At 40.4% G+C, this 18,342-nt stretch overlaps 1 protein-coding gene and 1 non-coding gene across 4 annotated transcripts; both read left to right on the top strand.

Annotated features, from left to right (window-relative positions):
* The first annotated feature begins 1,546 nt into the window (after nucleotides 1–1,546).
* Nucleotides 1,547–1,653, top strand: LOC121828390 (U6 spliceosomal RNA). The gene has a single exon (XR_006070874.1). It is a non-coding gene; the product is annotated as a U6 spliceosomal RNA (small nuclear RNA).
* A 1,451-nt stretch (nucleotides 1,654–3,104) lies between these two features.
* Or6b1 (olfactory receptor family 6 subfamily B member 1) lies at nucleotides 3,105–8,850 on the top strand. Of its 3 annotated transcripts, XM_042274651.2 has the most exons (3): nucleotides 3,105–3,272; nucleotides 3,370–3,424; nucleotides 6,202–8,175. In XM_042274651.2, the coding sequence occupies exon 3, from the start codon at nucleotides 6,227–6,229 to the stop codon at nucleotides 7,160–7,162; it is 936 nt and encodes a 311-aa protein (XP_042130585.1). In that variant the 5' UTR covers nucleotides 3,105–3,272; nucleotides 3,370–3,424; nucleotides 6,202–6,226; the 3' UTR covers nucleotides 7,163–8,175. The 3 variants fall into 3 exon arrangements, with proteins under 3 accessions (XP_042130585.1, XP_006985104.1, XP_076422158.1); XM_006985042.3 differs by lacking the exon at nucleotides 3,105–3,272 and having other exon boundaries at nucleotides 3,287–3,424; XM_076566043.1 differs by lacking the exons at nucleotides 3,105–3,272; nucleotides 3,370–3,424 and adding an exon at nucleotides 5,522–5,825 and having other exon boundaries at nucleotides 6,202–8,850.
* Nucleotides 8,851–18,342: the final 9,492 nt, after the last annotated feature.

Here is an 18,342-nt window from a genome sequence, read left to right as displayed (position 1 = left end):
ATTGCAGCCAGTGGCTTACTTAGGAGCAAATAATGGAAGTCAGTGAATCTGTGAAACCAATCTTTGGCCCTGCCTTTTCTGTGATTGGAGAGACTACCACTCACCCATTTTTTCCTGGGAACAGCATTTCTGATGCATTCTAGCTACTCTTCCACACTGACCTCCTACTTTTAAAGACGGAAGTATGAACTGTGTTTCAGTCAATGACCGTCTCCTTTCTGTGACTTTCATGTCTTCAGAGATCAAAGACATGATTGCCTACTTATACACATTCATTAAATATTCCCAATAAATCTTGAATGGCAGACACTAAACCTTAAGCTTGACAGGGAGTTGGTGGGTATAGGCAGTGTTGGAAGGAGGAGACATTTGGGGTGGGCTAGAAGGAGAAAATAGAAAGGGGGAGTGAAATGTTTTAATTTAAAAATTAATTAGAGTCCAGTGGAAGTGATCCATCATGAGGCAGGTGATACAAATGGCCTGGGGTGCAGGAATTAACTGGGTTTATTAACATGTAACATCTTTAAAGAATGAAAGACTTGACTGATATCTAAGATTGAAAACAAGTTCATCATTTAGTCTTAAATAAAAGTCATAGGCAAAGTGTTAAGGACAGGAAAAGTGAAAAAAAATCATGTAAATCAGAAATAAAGAAAATTATTTAAAAATAGTCAATGACAAAATCTCACAGTAGAGTGCCTAGAACTAAAAAGTGAGATTGGGAATTTTGAAAGTTTCAAGAACAATATGTGCTGTGTATGTATGTGCATATTAAGATCACCTACACCAGTGGTGTGGGAGATTCTGACTCACTACAGAAATAACTCATTGGATGTCAAAACTTGTCAGAATCAACTTTTGTCCAATTATGAAGAAAAAAACCTTTTCAACACTCAGGGGAAAGATTCCTGAAGGTAGAAGCCACTGTCTTGTAGTGAGAGAGTTGGGTCATTTAATTTGCCTGACTTCTCATACTGGGCAAACATCAAGATGATGGTTCTTACGTCTGGTACAGGATTTAACTAGGAGAAAGACAAATGTGAACAATATTCTCAAAGAAATTTTGCCAACATCCTCAATTTATCTAGAAGGTACTGAAAGGTCTTGCAAGGAATTCCCTCTGTTTTCAATGACTGGAAGCATTTCCAAGACTAGGGTAGCTTTTCAGATAAAGCTTACCGAGTGCAGTACGTGGGGTGGGGTCAGGGATAGGGAGGGCTTGAATCCAGAGCTCTGCATACACTAGGCACATCTCCACTGAGCTATATCCCTGGCCTCCTATTTAGTTTTTGTTTTGAGACAGGGTCTCACTAAATTGCCTAGGTGAATCTTTGACTTGTTCTCTACACGCTGTCTGCTGACTAGCTGAGAGTACAGGCCTGGACCACCTGGCCAGGCTGACTGGGAGCACTTAAAGGGAACAGTTGTAGCAGCTTCTGTCTATGAATGAAGGTTGGGATAAACAATGGACATATAAAAAAAATTCAGAAGGAGATGGTTGGGAAAGAAGATATATTAGGGAATTGGGGATTATGAAAACAGTGTGGTGCTTGCTTTGGCAGCACATATACTGAAATTGGAACAATACAGAGATGATTAGGCTGGCCCCTTCATAAAGATGACATGCAAATTCATGAACAAACCTTGGTGTGTACCTCAGAAAGTTGTACATATGCCCAAAGGGATCTAAAGAGTTCACCTCCAGGTAACCTTCAGGCTGTGTTCAATAGCAAGAGAAACCTAAAGCACACTTGCAAGTGGCCTAAGTCTTGGAAACATGTCCCAAAAGGAACACAAGTCTACCAGTTTGTCAACAAATAAACTATAGTGTACTCATATAGTTGGAAAATAAAGAGACCCTGGTCACAATGCAACAGCAAGAGAAGGTTCTGCAAAATGGAAAACATCCAAGGACCTTAGAAGCTGATGTATCCTGTATTTCCTGGGTCAGGGACTACCAACCTGGAGCCACTAGGGTGTACACAAAAAGCTTATTAAAGCTCTTGATGACAGCATGTCAGGGTGCCACCAAATGTACCCAGTTGTATCTGCCAAATTTCTCATATCCATTTAAGACTATTTGTATGAAATTTTTGCTTCAAGAATTGTTCGTTGTCATGGCAATTCATGGGCTCTTGCTACAATAGGGAGGGGATTTCCTTACTCTGGATAATAAGTGTGCTCTGCCAAGCATTCTGCTCATGCAGCAAAAGCAACCATGATTTGGTAGAAATTCTATCATTTTCCATTTATAATCACTACAATAAGAGTTTAAATCCATGATGGAAAATCGTGATTAAATGATACATTTTAAGTGATATCAGAGTGTTTCTGGAACTTGGAGGCAAATTGAGGACCTTATTTTTTCACTATTTTATCATTTGTTTTCTATGTTTCAGTCCTCTGAAACAATCTAGATGTGAAGCAGGTTTCCTAATTGCCATAAATGTGAGTGGCTCCTCAGCATGGACTGTTTATGACTTTCAATGTTTCCACTTACTGTTTTATGAAACCACAGTGAATCTCTTAGCTTTCTTTGCTGCGAAGGCTGCTTGCAAGTTCTGCACACACAGAGAAATGATATGTGCTGACTCTGTCTCAGGATGGAAATATTAGTCAAGTGATACCCTGCAGATGATAGCGACATTCACCCATTATAATAACTTCACTTAGCATACTTTATGACATACTTGATGACAAAGACTTCCATTTAAACTCCTACTAAGGTGTCACAACACCAGTCTAGTTCAGCAGTCATGGTCTCCCTTGGAGAACTGATATGGTCATTCTGTTTCCGAAAAGCCAAGATAATACTAATCGAATTATCTCAAAGTAGATTTTTAAATTCAATGCTCTCTTTCCTCTTACTCTTTTGACAAAGACTAAAACATGGCTCTTTCTAAAGTATGTGGCCATGAGTGATTTTCCTCCAATGGAACCAGTATTACATGAAACAAATGAGATGGCCACAGTACACACAGCCTTCCTTGGATACCACAAGAGACTTGGACAGCTGTTGTCAATGTTCTTTCCTCTTGGGTCCTGGGAGAGATGCCAAGAAAATCTTGATGCTGTATAAATTTCTCAGAAGAACAAAGACATTCACAGCTTGATGTGCCCTAGTCTAGGACAGCTTTTGCCAGAAGGCAATGGGATCTCTGGCCCCACAATGCTGGAAAATCCAGCCTGGTGCCACACTGGACACAAATGTGGTCTTAGTATCTAGGGATATACTCTCATATAGTCCTGGCCATCTGCTGGAAATCAGTGGGGTAATCGGTGCCCATTGTGTTCTTCTGAGTTTAGGGAGTGGGTTCCTCATATCTATTCAATATCTGAATCTTTCCTTTGTACTTCTTCCTATTTTAGAATCAGTGAAGAATTTCTTTTCACATTCTACCCCATCAGAGGCTGCTAAGTTAAGGTAAGTGATCTCTTTTGCAGCATCCATAATAAATGTGCAACTGTTAGATACAGTGATGTTTAAGCCCTACATGTTTTATGTCTTTCCTTTTTATCCATTATAATTCCAGCAATTGAACACAATTTTATTCTCATTTTCTGAAACCTCTGTGTGGAGAATTACACAATAAATCAAGGGAATAGACTTCTATGATTGCTTTTTGAGAAATATTTCCTGGTGTTGGGTCATAATAAGTATCCCAAAGTATGGCCACTATCCTTAGATTCTTCATGCTCCCCAGTCTTGCTATGCTGCAGACTCCTTGTTCTTTCTTATGTAAATAGATAGATCTTGATATTGCTTATGTAGATAGAGTTGAATGTGTTCATCTCAGTTTCTTTAACAATCAGTCACCAGCTAGTGATCTTGCTCTTCCTTGTTTGTGTTGTAAGTGTTTGCTATGAGGGTGACTTCCAGCTTGCCCATCAACTTCTCATTTGATAACCTTGTTCTGCCCAATATATCTTCTCATATCAACAGCCAGGGTGAAATATAAGGATATTACCATCCTCCTGACAAATATCCAGTCATCATTTACTGTTCTTGCTTCAGGATGGCTCTTCAGCTCCTTACTACTGTGGATGGAGCTCCCCACGATCTGGCCCCTGACAAGTCTCCCTTTTCCTTCCTGCCATGCATCACTCTTCAGTTCAATCACTCTCCATTTGTCAAACACACGACCAATGAGCTGTTGTGCTGTGTGGTTCTGACCTCTCTGACTTTTTTTTTCTGAATCATTTGCCTGCAAGGCCCCAGCTTCTCCCTGATATATCTCAGGATATATTCAGTGCTTATCTTATCTCTGGCACACATGACAAGCATCCTTGTATGTTCCTTTCTGCTGTGCGTGTTTTGGGTAAAAAATATTCTTCTGTCATATGTTCATTGCTGTCCCAATAGCCTGTGCTTATAATGAAATTGCAGCAGGACTGGAGAACATTTACTAAAAGAATCACAAATTCTAAGTGTTTAAAAGTAGTGATGAGACCAAATGCCTCTTCTGGGAAATTAGAGTAACTGTATCTCATTAATGTTATTTTATGAATTAAATGCTGCACTTTATGAACAGTAGTAAGTACCTGGTACCTAGTGAATGCTCTCTGATTTCTTCTTAGAGGATGAAGTGGAGCATTGATGCTCACCAAATATGGCAAGTTTTCATCCATTTTTGTCTCTGACTATAGGGGAAATGCCCATGAAAACCCCACAATTTCTCTGTTAGTAAATGGCAACACATCTCTGTTTCAGCTGTCTGTGATTTCTCCTTGATCTTTCCCCCCTAAACTTCCACACCCAAGTCCACTCAGTTCTGTTAAAGATCCTCCCTCTCAGATGGACCTTAAACTTGTTTTTGTCAAAGCAGTCCTGGAGGTCACGGCACCTTCCCTCAACGCCTGGGCCACCACCCCCACCCCCACTCCTCGCTCCAGGAAGCCGACTGGGAAATGACAGTCATTTTTCCAGGACACAATAATGCCAGGCCCTTTACCCTTCTGCTTGCCTCACATTGCATTTAGGCCACCATGTAGATCCTTTTCTGAGCCTTGGGGTCTTGTCTACACAGTCTCACCTACCTTCTCACCACTTCCTGGCTCCTTTTCTATCAGCCACAGTGTAGCAATAGGGGTCTCATTTTAGCTTGGGTCTCCCTCACCTAACGCCCTCAAAGAGCTGGCCCTGGAATCCTCTGATCCAATGTCACCTCCTCAGAGGTCAGAGGTACATTGCATTCCAGATTATACGGTGTTACTCTCTGGCTCTTAATCTTCATTAAAAATATCTAAAATTTTATGATATATTTCTACTTTAGCTTAGTAATTGCAAACCCCCCCCCCAAAAAAAACTGTCTTTATCCTCAGAAGCTAAAAGCTCACTGACCAGGGCCCCACATTTCTGTTTCTCATCGCTTCCTTGGATGACAGGAGTTGCACCTCCCCTGTACTGATCTAGATTCATCTTTACTGTTTTAATATGGAACAAGAGCCCATTTCATACTCATTATCATTAAGTTTATATAAAACACTATTTTCTTGATTCCAACTTCATTTTAATCCACAGTGACATCCATTGAACACATATTAATATTTGTATTAAGTAAGAGAGGAAAAATGGGTCTCAAAGAGGGCATGATTTCAAGGACATAGCAACTCCATGGAAGACTTGGAAGTCGAATGAAATCCAGGGATTTGACAGGGATGAGCTTGACTTCTCCCCGTGCCTCTTGATCTAATACAACTCAGATTGTGACAGGCCCTTTCCATCTCCACTAATGGTAGAAGAAAAAAGACACAGGTGACATGTCAATGTCTCCCAGCTGCGAGGAAGAACTTTCAGAACTATAAGCAGACGACAACACAGGAAGGTGAGTGTGCTTTTTGAAATCAGCCGCTGTAACACAAGCTTTGCTCGTTTGCTTTGGAAGTATTTGTGGAGGCAGTGTAGGGTAGTAGATAGATGGCTTTAGCTTAGACTTGAATACAATTCTTTCTCTCCTGTCAGTAAGAACATAGAAATGTATTTAATATCTCTCTAATACCATATCGTTAAAATGGATGTAATAGGGTATGGTTAAAGATGCTATGTGGGAAATTGAGTGTGCTAATTATGCTACATGCATCTACCTAATTTATAATATGCTGTTAACAAGCAACTGTTACTGCTATTGGTTCTCAAAGAAGGCAGGGATAAAAGATGTTTACCAGACCATAGACTCTGATCAAGTGATTCTTTTCTCTCAGAAGAGCTAAATCCGGTGTGTTTGATATGGATTTGGAGAACCAGACACGGGTCACCGAGTTCATCCTGGTAGGATTTCCTGGGAGTTTGAGCATGCGAGCAGCCGTGTTCCTGATGTTTCTTGTGGCCTATATTCTGACCGTAGCTGAAAATGTAATCATCATCCTACTGGTGCAGCAGAACCGGCCACTGCACAAGCCTATGTACTTCTTCCTGGCCAACCTGTCTTTTTTGGAGACCTGGTACATCTCTGTGACTGTGCCCAAGCTGCTGTTCAGCTTCTGGTCCATAAGTAACAGCATCTCCTTCACCCACTGTATGATACAGCTTTACTTCTTCATTGCACTTATGTGTACGGAATGTGTTCTCCTGGCTGCCATGGCCTATGACCGTTATGTGGCCATCTGCCGCCCACTGCACTACCCCACCATCATGAGCCATGGGCTCTGTTTCCGCCTGGCTCTTGGTTCCTGGGTCATCGGCTTTGGCATCTCTTTGGCAAAGATCTACTTCATCTCTCGCCTCAGCTTCTGTGGTCCCAATGTCATCAACCACTTCTTCTGTGACATCTCTCCAGTACTTAATCTCTCCTGCACAGACATGTCTATTGCCGAGTTGGTGGACTTTGTCTTGGCTCTGGTCATCTTCCTCTTCCCACTGTCAATCACTGCTTTATCGTATGGGTGCATTCTGGCCACTGTGCTACGCATGCCAACAGGAAAGCAGAAAGCCCTTTCCACCTGTGCTTCCCACTTTGTGGTGGTCACCATCTTCTACTCTGCCACGATTTTCATGTACGCCCGACCCCGAGCTATTCACGCCTTCAACATGAACAAAGTCATTTCCATCTTCTATGCCATTGTCACTCCAGCCCTCAATCCTTTCATTTACTGCCTCAGGAATCGGGAGGTCAAAGAAGCTCTGAAGAAACTGATCTATTGCCAGGCTGTTAGATCTGACTAGTCTGTTCTGACTGGTTGGAAAGAAAAGACTGTCTTCTCTGTTTTCCTTTCTCTTTCAATGCCCCAGCTCAAGATGGAAGATGTTAATATGATGTCACTGTGTACACACCAGTCTTGGGCATCTGTATGTATTTATGCATGAGAACTGTGCTCTTAGGACATACAAATATGTAGGTATCTATTAAAAATAATAATTCTCTTTGACTCTAATCCAACATGGAGTTTATAAGGTTGTAGATAATTAAGCTAAATAAGGTGTGGTATGGTATCACGTGGCTTGGCCTGTTTTGAGTCCTGCAAGCTTGAACAGTTCTGAGGTTAAAAGATTCTGTGGTATCCTTGCTTCCCCACTTACATGACTGGCAGAGGAAGCAGCTTCCTCAACAATCCCATTGTCTATGTCCTTAGTGTCAGTGTTGGTGGCAGAGGCTAGGTGGCTGATCCTCAGATCCTTCCAAAACCTTTGTCTAGCACCGACTTACCCATGTAAGTACCATTCCTTGAGTAGTAACTCTCTGCAAGTGAATGGATTGTCCATGATACAATCATATCTTGAAGTCTGATACAACTTATGTCATTGCTTTTTCTTGAAGTTCATATTTCCCTCCAGAACATTTGTTTACATGCTCTGATAGATAAGTGTAGATGATTAATAAATCTTAAATATATTCAGTGTGGGTCAATTAGCCTTATTAGTCCCCTTGTCTTCCAAACCCAGTATCTTCTAATTCATCCTCTTTCCCTCTTTTCTAGCTTTTCCTTTTACCACTTGTACACAGATACAAGTAACAACACAATTTTAATAATTGACATGGATTTTCCTTTTGTAACAGAGTGATAATTAGCTCTCTTTACCTGACATCCTACATAAGGCCTTTTCCATTAGCTCTACAGAATGCTCGGTTTCACACTCTTGTCAGTGGCAACATAAGTTCTACTGTAAGCTACATTCACCATAATGGCTCTAGAGGTCAGAGTTTAATTTTTCTTATGAGTAATTTTAAACAAGAATACTCATTATAATACTCATTACTGCTGCAACTTTCACCTAAGTACAAAAAACACTTTGAAAGTAAGGATATTTAGTTGGGATTATCATCTCATTTTTACAAACATTCAGAACAGATATTCAAGGAAGCAAATAGTATTTTCCCAAAAATATTGAAGAGCAAAGGTCAAAAGCCCAGGTCTCTTGGTTCTGAGCTCTGGGTCTTTCCTCTAGTGCCTGGGTCCCCCAAAGGAAAACATACTTCTTCAGAGGCCAGGTGTGCAGAAGCTAATTGCAAAGGGATTGAGTAGATAATGAACTTCTACAGTGGGAGACAACTAATAAAATATAGTGGACAAATGAGAAGCCCAGAACTTAGGAAAGGAACAAAGAGAAACAGACACATACTTCACTTTAGGAAATAAATGTGCAAAAGTAAATGGTGCTCATATAGAAATGATTTAATGTCTGCTTCTGGATGGATTTCCTTAGTCAATAAAATGTGGTTATGAATGTCTTTATATTTTAAACCAAAGTATATAAAATAAATTATTTTCTGAATAATTCATATGAATCAAACTATCATGGTACAGTCCAAAGGGAATATTAAATGTGTACAGGCAAACATAGGCAAAAAACTTTTTCTGTAGAGATCAGAAAACTAAACCAGAACAAAACAATAAAAGTTATAGGCCATAATCTAAGTTTTTGCTCTGGATGTGTTTTTATTGTGGAGCCTTGGAAGAACTGTTTATACTTTCTGGAACTGATTCCTTATATGCAAAACAGAAGTAATTATGCTTGCTCTGCTTGGTTCGCACAATGGTTGTGAGGCTCAGCTAATATGATCAAAAGCCTTGACTATTCAGTGCCTGGCATAGTCTAAGATTTGAACAAAGTGTCTCTTAATTGGGGCTTGAGTGGAGAAATGAGCAAGAACGGTTGTGTTCTTTCACCTGTCAAAAACTGCCCTATACAGACTGATTATGCCCATGGACATAATCTGGGAGATGGCAAATACAAGGGAGTGTCTGTGTGTTTATGATTTCCACAATGTTCTAGTAACAGAGAGGGTATGATGGGGTGGGTTTTGGAGAGAGTGTAAATTTTATTAAACTGTGTTGCAAAGAACAAATGAGAATTAGTAATGCATCCTTGACCTCTTTGTGAAAAGAATCCCTAAGGGTATAGAAGGAAATTACAGGGTATAATTTAGAGTAAGGCAGGACTCTACCTCAACAGAAAGAATAAAACTCTTGGCAGTTTAATAGGTAAATTTGGACAAAACAAGCTATTTGCAATATGTGACACCACACTTTTTCTGTCTTTGATGCCATTCTGACTGCAAACCTTAGCTCTTTAAATCATTGTCCAAATAAATGAGAGGTCAAAGAAACTAGTTTATTACCAGGCCACTAGATTTTATTAGTTTGTTACAATTCATTATAAAGAAATGATTAGCTATCTGTTTTCTATACCCTTTCTCCTTCAATGGCCCAGTGAGACATTAATGGTATCAATATGATGTCACTATGTCAACACAAATTGTGAGCCCTCATGCTTACCTGTTCATGTGATCTGAACTTTAAGGACAGATACACTATGTAGATATCTAGAGAATAAATTCTATTTAATTCTAATCCAACATGGAGTTTCTAAGATTATAGGCAAACTCATAACTGAGTTAATCAGGATAAGAGGTAGGAGTGTGTGGTTAGGTCTGCTTCAGATACTGAAAGAAAAAACAGTTCTGAGGTCAACATTAATGTGGTGTGCTTTCTGGACCATCTGCCTGCCATGGCAGAGCACCAACTTCCCCAACAGTCCATTTATGCCAGACTGTTGTACTCAAAGTGAGTTTATAGCAGGTAAAGATGATACAAGTCTGGTGGCAGTTTACCCAGAGGGCAAACTCTGAGGCTATGGCTGTCACCAATCAAACCTATAAAAATTTTATAAAATTAAATATAGACAAATTAATTTTACATATTTTTCATAAATAAAAATAAATCTTTAAAAATATAACAAGAACAAAATATTTCTTGTTGTATAGAAGACTGAAGATATCAGAGAAAATCACAATTTGATTTAAAAATATGATTCTACTCAGAGAGAATGTTTGGTTAGTTAGGTGCCTGTTTCCATCTGCTCTTGCTCCCTTTTCTTTCTAAGCCATACCAGGTTTTCCTTTCTTTTTTGCTGTTATTGAAAGTAGATTTCTTTTTCTAAAATAATATATTCCAATTATGGTTTTCCCTCCCTCTATTTCTCCCAGTTCCTCTCCACCTCCCTGCCCATCTGATCAACCCCTTTCTGTCTCTCATCAGATAACAAACAGACTTATAAGGAATAATAACAAAATATAACATAATAGTATAAAACAAAAATTAACACATCAGAATTGGACAAAACAAACAGAATGAAAAAAGAACCCAATAAATGGCACAAGAAACGGTTATAGACACAGAGAACTAAACAGAGAATTCTCAAAAGAGGAAACTCAAATGGCTGAAAGACATTTAAGGAATTGCTCAACATCCTCAATCATCAGGGAAATGCAAATCAAAATGACTCTGAGATACCACCTTACACCTGTCAGAATGGCTAAGATCAAAAACACTGAAGACAGCTTATGCTGGAGAGGATGTGGAGCTAAGGGAACTCTCCTCCACTGCTGGTGGGAATGCAAGCTTGTACAAGCACTTTGAAATCAATATGGTGCTTTCTTAGAAAATTGGGAATCAATCTCCACCAAGATCCAGCTATATCACTCTTGGGCATATACCCAAGGAATGCTCAATCATACCACAAGGGCACTTGCTCAGCTATGTTCATATCAGCATTGTTTGTAATAGCCAGAACCTGGAAACAACCTAGATGCCCTTCAACTGAAGAATGGATAAATAAAATGTGGTACATATACACAATGGAATACTACTCAGCAGAGAAAAACAATGACATCATGAGGTTTGCAGGCAAATGGATGGATCTAGAAAAAAATCATCCTGAGTGAGGTAACCCAGACTCAGAAAGACAAACATGGTATGTACTCACTCATAGGAGGATACTAAATGTAAAACAAAGATGACTGGACTGCTACTCACAACTCCAGGGAGGCTACCTAGAAAACAGGACCCCAAGAAAGACACAGGGATCACCCAATGACAGAGAAATGGATGAGATCTACATGAGCAAACTGGACATGAGTAGGGGTAATGAAGAGCAAGGGTCAAGGGAAAGAGAGCTTAGGGGAATGGGAGATCCCAGCTGGATCAAGAACAGAGAGGGAGAACAAGGAATAAAAGACCATGATAAATGAAGACCACATGAGAATAGGAAGAAGCAAAGTGCTAGAGAGGCCCACAGAAATCCACAAAGATACCCCCACAATAGATTACTGGCAATGGTTGAGAGACAACCCAAAATGACATACTCTGGTGATAGGATGGCCAAACACCCTAATTGTCATGCTAGTAACCCCATCCAATGACTGAGGGAACCAGATGCAGAGATCCACGACCAGGCCTCAGGTGGAGCTCCAGGAGTCCAATTGGCAAGAAAGAGGAGGGTTTATATGAGCGAGAATTGTTGAGACCAAGTTTGGAAAAAGCACAGGGACAAATAGCCAAATGAAACACATAAACCAATAGCTGAGGAGCCCCCGAACTGGCTCAGGCCCTCTGGATAAGTGAGACAGTTGATTAGCTTGATCTGTTTGGGAGGCATCCAGGCAATGGGACCAGGTCCTGTGCTCAGTGTATGAGCTGGCTGTTTGGAACCTGGGGCTTATACACTGACACTTGGCTCAGCCTGGGGGGAGGGCACTGGACCTGCCTGGACTGAATCTACCAGGTTGAACTCATTCCTCAGGGGAGTCTTTGCCCTGGAGGAGATGGGAATGGGGGGTGGGCTGGGGGGAAGGTGGGAGAGCAAGGGAATCTGTGGCTGATATATAAAATTAAATTAAATTATAAAATAGGGGGCTGGAGAGATGGCTCAGAGGTTAAGAGCACTGCTTGCTCTTCCAAAGGTCCTGAGTTCAATTCCCAGCAACCACATGGTGGCTCACAACCATCTGTAATGAGATCCAGTGCCCTCTTCTGGCCTGTGGGGATATGTACAGACAGAACAATGTATACATAATAAATAAATAAATCTTTAAAAGAGAGAGAGAGAGAGAGAGAGAGAGAGAGAGAGAGAGAGAGAGAAGGTTGCCTAAAAAAAATTATAAAATAAAAAAAAACTAACCACCAAAAAAAAAAAAAAAAAGAAAGAAAAAGAAAAGAAGAAAGAGCCCAGTAAATGGCACAAGAAACAGTTACAGACACAGAGACCTATTTGTTTGCACACTCGGGAATCTAATAAGTCCACTAAACTAGAAGTCCTAATGTACATTGACAGATTTTTGTATGTTGAACCATCTCTGAATCTCCGAGATGAAGCCCACTTGATCATGGTGGATGATCTTTTTGGTGTGTTCTTGGATTCAGTTTGCCAGTATTTTTATTGCCAGTATTTTTATTGAATATTTTTGCATCAATGTTCATGAGGGAAATTGGTTTGTAATTCTCTTTATTGAGTCTGTGTGGTTTGGGTATCAGGATAACAGTGGCCTCAAAGAAAGAATTTGGCAATGTTCTTTCTGTTTCTGTTTTGTGAAATAATTTGAAGAGTACTGGTATTAGCTCGTCTTTGAAAGTCTGGTAGAATTCTGTGCTAAACTTATCTGTCCCTGGGCTTTTTTTTTTTCTTGGTTGGGAGACTTTTAACAACTGCTTCTATATCCTCTATATGATCTTGATTTAATTTTGGTATGTATTATTTACCAAGAAATTTGTCCATTTCTTTTAGATTTTCCAATTTTGTAGAGTACAAGTTTTTGAAATATGACCTAATGATTGTCTGAGCATCCTCATTGTCTGTTGTTATGACTCCCTTTTCATTTCTGATTTTGTTAATTTGTATATTCTCTCTCTGCTTTTTGGTTAGTTTGGATAAGGATTTGACTATTTTGTTGATTTTCTCAAAGAACCAACTCTGTTTCGTTGATTCTTTGTATTGTTCTCTTTTATTGATTCCAGCCCTCAGTTTCCTGCCATCTACTTCTCTTAGGCATATTTGCTTCTTTTTGTTCTAGAGCTTTCAGGTGTACTGTTAAGTCGCTAGTGTGAAATTTCTCCAAATTCTTTAGGCAGACACTTAGTGCTATGAACTTTCCTCTTAGCATGTTTCATAGCAATTTGTAAGTTTGGGTATATTGTGCCTTCATTTTCATTGAATTCTGTATTTCTTTCTTGACTCAGTTATAATTCAGTTCAGAGTTGTTCAGTTTTCCAAGAGTTTGTAGGCTTTCTATATATAGTTTGTGTTGTTATTGAATTCCACTTTAATCCATGGTGATCTGATAAGATACAGGGAGTTATTCCAATTTTTTGTATTTATAGAGACTTGCTTTGTGACCAAGTATGTGGTCAATGTTGGTGAAGGTTCCATGAGGTGGAAAATATCTTCCATGAGACGAAGGTATATTCTTTGGTGTTTGGGTGAAATTTTCTCTAGATATCTGTTAGGTCCATTTGAGTCATAATGCCTGTTAATTCCATTATTTCTCTAATTAGTTTCTGTCTGGACGACCTGTCCAATCATGAAAGTGGAGTGTTGAAGTCTCCCACTATTAATGTGTTGCATTTGATATGTGATTTAAGTGTTAGTAATATTTCTTTTACAAATGTGGGTGCCCTGTATTTGGTATGCAGATGCTAAGAATTGAGACATTTTCTTGGTAGACTTTTCCTTTGATAGATATGAAATGTCCTTCTCCATCTCTTTGTGTTAATTTTGGTTTGAAGTCTAATTTGTTAGGTATTAGGATAGCTTACCAACTTGCTTCTTAGGTCTTGCTGATTGGAAATTTTTTTCCAACCCTTTATTCTGAGGTAATGTCTGTTTTTTTATGTTGAAATGTGTTTCTTGTATGCAACAGAAGGATGGATTCTGATTTCATATTCATTCTATTAGCCTGTGTCTTTTTATTGGGGTACTGAGTCCATTGGTAGTGAGATATATTGTCTTAGTTAGGGTTTCTATTGCTGTGAAGAGACATCATGACCATGGCAATTCTTATAAAGGAAAACATTTCATTGGGGCAACTTGCTTACAATTTCAGAGGTTCAGTCCATTATAATCATGGCTGGGAATATGGTAGTGTGCAGGTAGACATGGTGCTGGAGAAGTAGCTGGGAGTTCTACATCTTGCAGGCAACAGGAAACCACTGAGCCACTGGGCAGTATCCTAATCATAGAAACCTCAAAGCCCACCCCACAGTGACACACTTCCTCCAACAAGGCCATACCAACTCTACCAAAGCCATACCTCCTAGTAGTGCCACTCCCTATGAGATTTGGAGGGGGGTTTACATTCAAAGTACCACAGATATTAACAATCAATGATTGTTAATTCCTGTTATTTTGTTGGAGATGGTTGTGGTGGTGGTGGTGGTGGTGGTGGTGGTGGTGGTGGTGGTGGTGGTGGTGTGGTATGTGTGTGTGTTTCCCTTCTTCAGGTTTTGCTGATGTAGGATTATCTATTGCATGTGACTTTGTGAGTGAGGCTAACTTCCTTGGGTTAAAGTTTTCCTTGTAGTACCTTCTGTAGTACTGGATTTGTGGATAGGCATTGTTTAAATTTGACTTTGTCATGAAATATCTTCTTTTCTCCATCTATGATGATTGAAAGTTTTTCTGGGTATAGTAGGCTAGCCTAGCATTCATAGTCTCTTAGAGTCTGCAAGACATCTGTCCAGGTTCTTCTGATTTTAAAGTCTCCATTGAGAAGTTGGATGTAATTCCAATAGGTCTCCCTTTATATGTTACTTGGCCCTTTTCCTTTGCTGCTTTTAATATTCTTTCTTTATTCTGTATGTTTAGTAATTTGATTATTATGTGGTGAGAGGACTTTTTTTCTCATCTGGTTTATTTGGTGTTCTGGAAGCTTCTTGTACCTTTACAGGTATGTCCTTCTTTAGGTTGGAAAATTTTGCTGAATATATTTTCTGGGCCTTTGAGCTGGGATTCTTCTCCTTCTTCTATTTCTATTATTCTTAGATTTGATCTTTTCATAGTATCCCAGATTTCTTGGATGTTTTGTGTTAGGAATTTTTTAGATTTAACATTTTCTTTGACTGATGAATCTCTTTCCTCTATTCTGCCTTCAATGCCTGAGAGTCTCTCTTCCATCTCTAGTATTTTGTTGATGATGTTTGCATCTGTAGTTCCTGTTCACTTGCCCAGATTTTATATTTCCAGCATTCCATCAATTTGTCTTTTCTTTATTGCTTCTATTTCCATTTTCAGATCTCAAACAGGTTTGTTTCTGTCAACTGTTTTTTCTTGACATTCTTTAAGAGATTAATTGATTTCCTCCATTTTTTTGTTTATCTTTTCCTCAATTTCTTTAAGGGATAATTTTCATTTCCTCTCTAAGGACCTCTGTCATCTTCATAAAGTTATTTTTAAGGTCATTTTCTTATGCTTCAGCTGTGTTGGAATATTCGGGTCTTGCTGTTGTAGGATATCCAGGTTCTGGTGGTGACATATTACCCTTTCTGTTATTGATTGTGTTCTTACACTGGCATTTACGTATCTGGAATTGGGATGATTATAGTCTAATGTTGATTTCTGTGCTTGTCTTTGTTTGACGGGTGTTTTGTTCCTTGGTTTCTGTTTCCTCCCCAGTCTTCTGGCCTAAGTAGCCAAGGGTTCTCATGACTGATGAGTCTTCAGGTCCAGTAGGGTGTCTTTCACTGGGGTTTTGGGTGCTTTGGGTCCCTTGATGAGGTCTGCTCTGGTAAAGTTAAAGTCTTCTTGGGTCTTTAGATCTGGCCTGGCCTCCAGTAAAGCCTGAATCTTTTTCTAGGGCACATAGGACAAGCCCGGCCTCTGGTAGAGCTTCTGGGGTTGTTCTTCTAACTGGTGTGAAATGTGTCTAGGCCTATGGAGTCTGCAAGAGTTCTGGGGGAGGGCTGGCCACAGGGAAGATGATGAGGGGAGGAGTTGGGTGGTGGTGTGGGTCTTGGGAGGGGGACAGAATACAGGAGATCATGGCAGTCCATCTGGCAGGTGGATCACTCATCTACTCACTGGCTGATGAGGGCTGCACCAGAGCAGTGGGATTCTTCCTTCCTCCGGAGTTGGCAAGGCCCAGCAGTGGGTCTGGTCCTGAGATGGGAGGAGGCAGGCGGGCTAACAAGAGGATCACTTACTGGTTGTGGGTGCTGTGGTCTGTGTCTCAGCAGTAGAACTCTGTTTGGATTAGGAGCAGGATCCAGCAGCAGCAGGGCCAGGGATGAACTGGAATGGCATGGACCTGGGGAAGGGTTTGGGAGGACAGAATCCAGGGTTGGGTACAGTTGGGTCACTCATCCATTCTGTCTTGTGTGGCCTTGGCCTGCTTGGCAGAAGTCTTCTGAGGCTGGGACCAGGGCTCAACAGAGGGGCCAGGGATGGGCTGGATGGCTGTGGACCTGGGGAAGGGTCCCAGAGGACAGAATCCTGGGAGGGGTGTAGTTCTGCTGACAGATAGGTCACTCACCCATTCTGGCTGGTGTGGTCCGGTAGAAGTCATAATATAAATACAAAGGACACATAGGGTAAAAAGAGAGAAGAAAAAATAAAAGGAAATAAAATAAAAATAAAAAATAAGACAAAATGGGGTGGTCCTGACATGACATTATAGGACAAGAAAACTTCAAAGATACCCCTGAGCTCACTTTCTGTTGGCCATCTAGTGCTAAGCATGCCCATTGCCCTTTAGTATAGTTTGTTTCCCTAGTGAGACTCCCACAGAGAAAACTGAATTTCCATTTGCAAGGGGTTATCAGTTGAAGATGAAGTCTAGGTTGCAGTGGGAGACATGTGCCCACTTCTCTTCAGCTCTAGAACCCCAGCTGATGAAGACCTGTGTGGGTCCTGTGCATGCTGCCTCCATTTCCCTAAGTTCATATGTGAACCTCTCCTTTTGTGTTTAGAAGCCCTTGTTTCCTTGGTGTCCTCCATCTCCCCAGGCTCCTAAATTCTTTCTGCCTCCTCTTTTCTGGGGTTCCCTGAGCTCAGAGGGGAGGGATTTGATGGTGACATCACATTTAGGGCTGAGTGTTCCAAGCTCTCTCACTCACATATGTTTGGCTTTGGGTCTCTGTATTTGTTCCAAACTGTTACAGGAGGAAGTTTCTTGATGGCTGAGCAAGGCAATGATCTATGAGCATAACAGAATGTCACTAGGTGCCATTCTACTGCTACCTTCCTTTGGTAGAACAAGAGTATTTGGTTTTACCCTAGGTCCCTGGGTACCTAGTCTCAGCTTCTTTATCACCCAAGGACAGCAGTATCGTGTATGGGTTCAATTTTGTGGAATGGGTCTTAAGTCAAATAATATATTAGTTGGTGACTCCTGCAAGCCTTGCGCCACCACTGAGTTAACATATCTTACAGGCAGGACACCCTTGTAGATCAAAGTGTTTGTGGCTGGATTGGTTTTTACATTTCTCCTTTGGTAGCATGCAGAGTCCCTTCCTATACCAAAGACACTAGAATGTAGGGGTGAAGGCTCTATATGGACAACAGCTCGACTTTTGCATGGTCAGTGAGTTGTGTAGGTGTTGTTTTCAGTAATGGGAACTTGCCTTCAGTTTTGGAAAGCAACCTATAGTCATAGAAATGCCCTGGGTTGTTTGGGGATTCCCATGGAATCCCTTTACCCTGAACAACTCAGTTAGATGTAACCCATTCCAAGCACTAGAAACTTCATTTAGAGACAAGGGATAGCCATTTAGGACTCTGTCTCTCCCATTATTTGGCAATTTTATTTAAATCACCTTCATATATGTATATATGCATATGTGCATATGTGTGTATGCGTGTGTGTAGAAGCCTCTATTGTATTAGGTTTTCATACTAGCCTTAAAATGCCCCTAATTTTGGCTGTCTCTCTCCATATTCTCTCCCTTATCCACCTCTCCCCTCCACTTTTCCATTGGATCTCCCATTCCAATGTGTGTGTGTGTGTGTGTGTGTGTGTGTGTGTGTGTGTGTGTGTGCATAACGATATATTCTATTTCCCTTTCCTAGGGAGTTCTATCTGTCCTCTGCTAGTCCCTTTCTCTATACTTAACCTCTGTGGTTCTACATATTCTAGC

The sequence above is a fragment of the Peromyscus maniculatus genome, chromosome 3 (assembly GCF_049852395.1).
Source record: "Peromyscus maniculatus bairdii isolate BWxNUB_F1_BW_parent chromosome 3, HU_Pman_BW_mat_3.1, whole genome shotgun sequence".
Taxonomy (NCBI): domain Eukaryota; kingdom Metazoa; phylum Chordata; class Mammalia; order Rodentia; family Cricetidae; genus Peromyscus; species Peromyscus maniculatus.
This window is presented reverse-complemented; position numbering and strand designations above follow the sequence as displayed.

Bases quoted from the DNA above. Each gene is read 5' to 3' on its own strand.
- Or6b1 (XM_076566043.1), top strand. From the start codon at position 6,227: ATGGATTTGGAGAACCAGACACGGGTCACCGAGTTCATCCTGGTAGGA.